Here is an 8,450-nt window from a genome sequence, read left to right as displayed (position 1 = left end):
TACAGCAAGAGAGAAACAAATGAATACATTAGGAATGGCAGCTGGCAGACGAGTTGATGGCACAAATAGATACAAATGGGTATGATCTGATCGCCATTACAGAGACTTGGTTGCAAGGTGATCAGGGCTGGGAACTGAATATTCCAGGGTATTTGACAATTTGGAAGGATAGACAGAAAGGAAAGGACGGTGGGATGGCTTTGTTGGTAAAGGGTGGGATCGGTGCAGTGGTGAGAAGTGATATTGGCTCAGAAGATCAAGATGTAGAATTGGTTTGGGTGGAGATAAAAAATAATAATAAAGGGAAAAAGTCTCTGGTGAGCGTAGTCTACAGGCCCCCGAACAGTAGCAATACTGTTGGGCAGAGTCTAAATCAACAAATAATGGGGGCCTGTAAAAAAGGTACATTAATAATCATGGGTGATTTTAATCTCCATATTGATTGGACAAATCAAATTGGCCATGGTAGCCTGGAGGAGGAGTTCATAGAGTGCATCCGGGATGGTTTCCTAGAACAGTATGTAATGGAACCAACCAGGGAGCAGGCTATATTAGATCTGGTACAATGTAATGAGACAGAATTAATAAATGATCTCATAGTAAAGGATCCTCTAGGAAAGAGTGATCATAGCATGGTTGAATTTCAAATTCACTTGGAGGGTGAGAAAGTTGTAGCTCAAACCAGTGTCCTGATCTTAAACAAAGGCAATTACAGTGGCATGAGGGCAGAACTGGCTAAAGTGGACTAGAGAAATAAATTAAAGGGCAAGACAGTTGAAATGCAGTGGCGGACATTTAAGGAGACATTTCATAACTCTCAACAAAAATATATTCCAGTGAGAAAGAAAGGATTTTAAGAGAAGGGAGCGCCATCCGTGGCTAACTAAGGAAGTAAAGGATGGTATCTAATTGAAAACGAAGGCATACAATGGTGTCAAGATTGGTGGGAGACCAGAGGATTGGGAAATTTTTAAAAACCAGCAAAGGACGACTAAAAAAATAATAAGAGAGAAGATGAATTATGAGAGTAAACTGGCAAGAAACATTAAAACAAATAGTAAGAGCTTCTACAGGTATATAAAAGGAAGAGAGTAGCTAAAGTAAACGTTGGTCCTTTAGAGGATGAGACTGGGGAATTAATAATGGGGAACGGGGAAATGGCAGAGACTCTGAACAAATATTTTGTATCTGTCTTCACGGTAGAAGACACTAACAACATCCCAATAATGGATAATCAAGGGGCCACAGGGAGGAGGGAACTAAAGACAATCACTATCACTAAGGAAATAGTACTAGGCAAAGTAATAGGACTAAAAGATGACAAGTCCCCTGGACCAGTTGGCCTGCATCCCAGGGTCTTGAAAGAAGTGGCTGCAGAGATAGTGGATGCATTGGTTGCAATATACCAAAATTCCCTGGACTCTGGAGAGGTCACAGCGGATTGGAAAACCGCAAATGTAACACCCTATTTAAGAAAGGAGGGAGACAGAAAGCAGGAAACTATAGACCAGTTAGCCTAACATCTGTCATTGGGAAAATGCTGGAGTCCTTCATTAAGGAAGCAGTAGCAGGGCATTTGGAAAATCATAATGCAGTCAAGCAGAGTCAGCATGGTTTTATGAAAGGGAAATCATGTTTAACAAACTTGCTAGAGTTCTTTGAAGAGGTAACGAGCAGGGTGGACAAAGGTGAACCAGTGGATGTGGTGTATTTGGATTTCCAGAAGGCATTCGATAAGGTGCCACGTAAAAGGTTACTGCATAAGATAAGAGCTCACGGAATTGGGGGTAATATATTAGCATGGATAGAGAATTGGCTAACTAACAGAAAGCAGAGAGTCGGGATAAATGGGTCATTTTCCGGTTGGCAAACAGTAACTAGTGGGGTGCCACAGGGATTGGTGCTGGGGCCTCAACTATTTACAATCTACATTAATGACTTGGATGAAGGGACCGAGTGTAATGTAGCCAAGTTTGCAGATGATACAAAGATGGGTGGGAAAGCAAGTTGTGCAGAGGACTCAAAGAACCTGCAAAGGGATATAGATAGGCTAAGTGAGTGGGCAAACATTTGGCAGATGGAGTATAATGTGGGAAAGTGCGAGGTTATACACTTTGGCAGGAAAAATAAAAAAGCAAATTATTATTTAAATGGAGAGAAATTACAAAATGTTACAGTTCAGAGGGACCTGGGGTTCCTTGTGCATGAAACACAAAAAGTTAGCATGCAGGTACAGCAAGTAATCAAAAAGACAAATGGAATGTTGGTCTTTATTTCAAAGGGGTTGGAGTATAAAATCAGGGAAGTCCTGCCACAACTGTACAGGGTATTGGTGAGACCACACCTGGAGTACTGCGTACAGTTTTGGTCTCCTTATTTAAGGAAGGATATACTTGCATTGGAGGCAGTTTAGAGACGATTCACTAGGTTAATTCCAGAGATGAGGGTTGACTTATGAGGAAAGGTTGAGCAGGTTAGGCCTATACTCATTGGAATTTAGAAGAATGGGAGGTGTTCTTATTGAAACATAAAAAGATACTGAGGGGGCTCGACAAGGTAGATGCAGAGAGGATGTTTCCCCTCGTGGGGAAATCTAGAACGCAGGGGCACAGTTTTAGAATAAAGGGTTGCCCTTTTAGAACCGAAATGAGGAGGAATTTCTTCTCCAGAGGGTTGTAAATCCGTGGAATTCTCTGTCCCAGAGAGCTGTGGAGGCTGGGTCATTAAATACATTTAAGGTGGAGATAGACACATTTTTGCAAGATAAGGGAGTGAAGGGTTATGGGGAGCGGGCGTGGAAGTGTCTTTGAGCCCTAGATCAGCCATGATCTTATTGAATGGGGGAGCAGGCTCAAGGGACCAAGTGGCCTATTCCTGCTCCTATTTCTTATGTTCTTATAACAGACATCCCTTTCCCGATCTCCATGCTTCTCTACCTTGCACCAAGTCTCTTCTGCCTTTAGACCAAAACAAATTCAAGTCGTTACTGTGGAATCTACATTTGGCCAGTGTGGTTACTCATTGCAGTAGGAGAGGCAGCACGCCCACAGACAACAAAAACATGCATGGTTATTGTCACACTAGTTGGTCTGGATCTGTTAATTGCAAAGCTGTTGAGCATTGATCCGACCAGTCACTCGATATTCATCTGCTGGTTTATTCATTCTGGCCGAAAGACAGGGACACCTCAGTGGGGAGACACGGCCAGGCTGGGAGCACAGTCGGCCGCTGTTCAACTTGGCTAAGCACAACAACTGGCGAGGTGAGAGTGACTGCCCTTGACATCAAGGCAGCATTTGATCGAGTGTGGCATCAAGGAGCCCTAGCAAAACTGAAGTCAATGGGAATCAAGGGGAAAACTCTCCATTGGTTGGAATCATACCTAGCACAAAGGAAGTTGGCTGTGGTTGTTGGAGGTCATTCATCTCAATCACATGACATCACTGCAGGAGTTCCTCAGGGCAGTGTCCTAGGCCCAACCATCTTCAGCTGTTTCATCAATGACCTTCCCTCCATCATGTCAGAAGTGGGGATGTTCGCTGATGATTGCACACTGTTCAGCACCATTCGAGACTCGTCAGATACTGACGCAGTCCGTGTCCATATGCAGCAAGACCTGGACAACATTCAGACTTGGGCTGACAAGTGGCAAGTAACATTCGCACCACACAAGTGCCAGGCAATGACCATCTCCAACAAGCGAGACTCTAACCATCTCCCCTTGACATTCAATGGCATTACCATCGCTGAATCCCCCACTATCAACATCCTGGGGGTTACCATTGATCAGAAACTGAACTGGACCAGCCATATAAATACTGTGGCTACAAGAGCAGGCCAGAGGCTGGGAATTCTGCAGCGAGTGTCTCACCTCCTGACTCCCCAAAGGCTTTCCACCATCTACAAGGCACAAGTCAGGAGTGTGATGGAATACTCTCCACTTGCCTGGATGAGTGCAGCTCCAACAACACTCAAGAAGCTCGACACCATTCAGGATAAAGCAGCCCGCTTGATTGGCACTCCATCCACCACCTTCAACATTCACTCCCTCCACCACCGGCGCACTGTGGCTGCAGTGTGTACCATCTACAAGATGCACTGCAGCAACTCGCCAAAGCTCCTTCAACAGCACCTTCCAAACCCGCGACCTCTACCACTTAGAAGGACAAGGGCAGCAGACGCATGGGAACATCACCACCTACAAGTTCCCCTCCAAGCCACACACCATCCTGACTTCGACCTGTATCGCTGTTCCTTCACGGTTGCTGGGCCAAAATCCTGGAACTCCCTTCCTAACAGCATTGTGGGTGTACCTACACCATATGGACTGCAGCGGTTCAAGAAGGTGGCTCACCACCATCTTCTCAAGGGCAATTAGGGATGGGCACTAAATGCAGACGCCCACATCCCATCAATGAATAAAAGAAATTTGTGGAAACACCATTTTGATTCCTTTTGTCCTGGGAGCACTAACTCAAGTAAACAGATTAGCTCAATGGGAGCAGCGCCCATGAGCATGTCCTGGCTTTTATTTTTTTTTGGGGGGGGGGGGCGGGAAAAAGAGAAAAGACAGCAGCACCCGTGGGTGTGTCGCAGGTTTTTTTTGGGGGGGGGGGGGGGGGGGGGGGGGAGGGAGCGGTGCCCAGGAGACGTGTCCCAGGTTGGGTTTGAGGGGGGAGCGGCGCCCAGGAGACGTGTCCCAGGTTGGGTTTGAGGGGGAGCGGCGCCCAGGAGACGTGTCAGAGGCAGGGCAATGAATGACGGCGCCCAGGAGACGTGTCAGAGGCAGGGCAATGAATGACGGCCCCTGTTATAATTTTGAAATTATTTCTTCACATAGCCGGCAGCAACCTTTTATTCCCACTCTCTGGTTGGACCCCGCTGCACAGGCGAAGCTATTCCAGCAGCACTTGCCTGGAGGTAACTGTTTCCCGCGGAGTCATCAAGAATGAGGTGGGCTTCTCTTTTAGCCGAAATAATCTGAGGAGAAAAAAAACCCAAAATTATATCTAAATCAGACAAAAAAAATGGTTTAGTGAAAGCATGGAAAAATCCAAATGGTTTTAAGTTATCAAGCTGATATGGACTTGAAGAATCTCAGAGACTGAAGTAGATCATCTGGAGAGGTGGTTCACTATCTAGAGTGAGCGGCACTTCCCACACACGCATGCAGCAGGTACTTCAGTATCGAGCAACAACAACTTGCATTTATATAGTGCCTTTAACGTAGTATAATGTCCTAAGGCGTTTCACAGGAGAGTTAAATTTGACAACGAGGCATATTTTTTTTAAATATTAAGTTTATGGGATGTGGGCGTCGCTGGCAAGGCCAGCATTTATTGCCCATCCCTAATTGCCCTCGAGAAGGTGGTGGTGAGTCACCTTCTGGAACCGCTGCAGTTCATGTGGTGAAGGTACTCCCACAGTGCTGTTAGGGAGGGAGTTCCAGGATTTTGACCCAGCGACGATGAAGAAACGGCAATATACTTCTAAGTCAGGATGGTGTGTGACTTTGACGGGAACTTGGAGGTGGTGGTGTTCCCAAGCGCCTGCTGCCCTTGTCCTTCTAGGTGGAAGAGGTCGCGGGTTTGGGAGATGCTGCTGAAGAAGCCTTGGCGAGTTGCTGCAGTGCATCTTGTAGATGGTACACACTGCAGTCACGGTGCGCCGGTGGTGGAGGGAGTGAATGTTTAAGGTGGTGGATGGGGTGCCAATCAAGTGGGCTGCTTTGTCCTGGATGGTGTCGAGCTTCTTGAGTGTTGTTGGAGCTGCACTCATCCAGGCAAGTGCAGAGTATTCCATCACACTCCTGACTTGTGCCTTGTAGATGGGAGAAAGGCTTTGGGGAGTCTGGAGGTGAGACACTCGCCGCAGAATACCCAGCCTCTGACCTGCTCTTGTTGCCACAGTAATTATGTGGCTGGTTCAGTTAAGTTTTTGGTCAATGGTGACCCCCAGGATGTTGATGGTGGGGGGATTCGGCGACAGTAATGCCATTTAATGTCACGGGAAAGAAGTTAGACTCTCGCTTGTTGGAGATCGTCATTGCCTGGCACTTCTGTGGCGCGAATGTTACCTGCCACTTGTAAGCCCAAGCCTGAATGTCGTCCAGGTTTTGTTGCATGCAGGCATGGACTGCTTCATTATCTGAGGAGTTGTGAATAGTGCCATCATCAGCGAACATCCCCATTTCTGACCTTATGATGGATGGAAGGTCATTGATGAAGCAGCTGAGGATGGTTGAGCCTAGGACACTGCCCTGAGGAACTCCTGCAGCGATGTCCTGGGGCTGTGATGATTGACCTTCAATCACCACAACCATCTTCCTTTGTGCTAGGTATGACTCCAGCCAATGGAGCGTTTTCCCCGATTCCCATTGACTTCAGTTTTACTAGGGCTCCTTGATGCCACACTCGGTCAAATGCTGCCTTGATGTCAAGGGCAGTCACTCTCACCTCACCTCTGGAATTCAGCTCCTTTGTCCATGTTTGGACCAAGGCTGTAATGAGGTCAGGAGCAGAGTGGTCTTGGCAGAACCCAAACTGGGCATCAGTGAGCAGGTTATTGGTGAGTAAGTGCCACTTGATAGCACTGTCGATGACACCTTCCATCACTTTGCTGATGATTGAGAGTAGACTGATGGGGCGGTAATTGGCCAGATTGGATTTGTCCTGCTTTTTGTGGACAGGACATACCTGGGCAGTTTTCCACATTGTCGGATAGATGCCAGTGTTGTAGCTGTACTGGAACAGCTTGGCTAGAGGCACGGCTAGTTCTGGAGCACAAGTCTTCAGCACGATAGCCGGGATGTTGTCAGGGCCCATAGCCGTTGCTGTATCCAGTGCGCTCAAACATTTCTTGATATCATGTGGAGTGAATCGAATTGGCTGAAGACTGGTTTCTGTGGTGGTGGGGACCTCAGGAGGAGGCTGATATGGATCATCCACTCGGCACTTCTAGCTGAAGATGGTTGAAAACGCTTCAGCCTTGTCTTTTGCACTCACGTGCTGGGCTACACCATCATTGAGGATGGGGGTATTCATGAAGCCTCCTCCTGCCGTTAGTTGATTAATGGTCCACCACTATTCATGACTGGATGTGGCAGGACTGCAGAGCTTTGATCTGATCTGTTGATTGTGGGATCGCTTAGCCCTGACTATAGCATGCTGCTTCTGCTTTTTAGCATGCATGTAGTCCTGTGTTGCAGTTTCCCCAGGTTGGCACCTCATTTTTAGGTACGCCTGGTGCTGCTGCTGGCATGCTCTTATACACTCCTTATTGAACCAGGGTTGGTCCCCTGGCTTGATGGTGATGGTAGTGAGGGATACGCTGGACCATGAGGTTACAGATTGTGGTGGAATTCAATTCTGCTGCTGTTGATGGCCCACAACGCCTCATGGATGCCCAGTTTTGAGCTGCTAGATCTGTTCTGAATCTATCCCATTTAGCACAGTGGTAGTGCCACACAGCACGATGGAGGGTGTCCTCAGTGTGAAGACAGGACTTCATCTCCACAATGACTGTGCGGTGGTCACTGCTACCAATACTGTCATGGACAGATGCATCTGCGACAGGTAGATTGGTGAGGATGAGGTCAAGTAAGTTTTTCCCTCGTGTTGGTTCTCTCACCACCTGTCGCAGGCCCAGCCTCGCAGTTATGTCCTTCAGGATTCAGCCAGCTCGGTCAGTAGTGGTGCTACCAAGCCACATTTGAAGTCCCCCACCCAGAGTACATTCTATGCCTTTGCTACTCTCAGTGCTTCTTCCAAGTGGTGTTCAACATGGAGGAGTACTGATTCATCAGCTGAGGGAGGGTGGTAGGTGGTAATCAGCAGGAGGTTTCCTTGCCCATGCTTCACCTGAAGCCATGAGACTTCATGGGGTCTGGAGTCAATGTTGAGGACTCCCAGGGTCACTCCTTCCCGATTGTATACCACTGTGCCACCACCCCTGGTGGGTCTATCCTGCCGGTGGGACAGGACATACCCAGGGATGGTGATGGAGGAGTTTGGCTGAAAGGTATGATTCTGTGAGTATGACTATGTCAGGCTGTTGATTGACTAGTCTGTGGGACAGCTCTCCCAATTTTGGCACAAGTCCCAAGATGCTGGCGAGGAGGACTTTGCAGGGTTGACTGGGCTGGGTGTGCCATTGCTGTGTCCGTAGCCAGTGCCGAGGTCGATGCCGGGTGGTCCATCCGGTTTCTTTATTATTATTTTGTTTTGCAGCGGTTTGTTACGACTGAGTGTCTTGCTAGGCCATTTCCGAGGGCAGTTAAGAGTCAACCACATTGCTGTGGGTCTGGAGTCACGTCGGTCAGACCGGGTAAGGACGGCAGATTTCCTTCCCTAAAGGACATTAGTGAACCAGATGGGTTTTTACGACAATCCGATAGTTTCATGGTCACCATTACTGACACTAGCTTTTTATTCCAGATTTATTTAATTAAC

At 47.5% G+C, this 8,450-nt stretch overlaps 1 protein-coding gene across 1 annotated transcript in view; it reads right to left on the bottom strand.

The window, feature by feature from the left end:
* Positions 1-8,450, bottom strand: part of zpr1 (ZPR1 zinc finger) — a 29,065-nt gene that overhangs the window by 133 nt on the left and 20,482 nt on the right. Inside the window, exon 7 of the mRNA XM_085968217.1 lies at positions 4,915-5,086. Within this exon, the coding sequence (XP_085824343.1) occupies positions 4,915-5,086 (172 nt within the window). The remainder of the gene's footprint in view (positions 1-4,914; positions 5,087-8,450) is intronic.

The sequence above is a fragment of the Somniosus microcephalus genome, chromosome 26 (assembly GCF_052327205.1).
Source record: "Somniosus microcephalus isolate GS21.2 chromosome 26, FLI_Smic_1.0, whole genome shotgun sequence".
NCBI lineage: Eukaryota > Metazoa > Chordata > Chondrichthyes > Squaliformes > Somniosidae > Somniosus > Somniosus microcephalus.
Note: the sequence above shows the minus strand (reverse complement) of the source record. Positions and strands in the feature narration are given on the sequence as shown.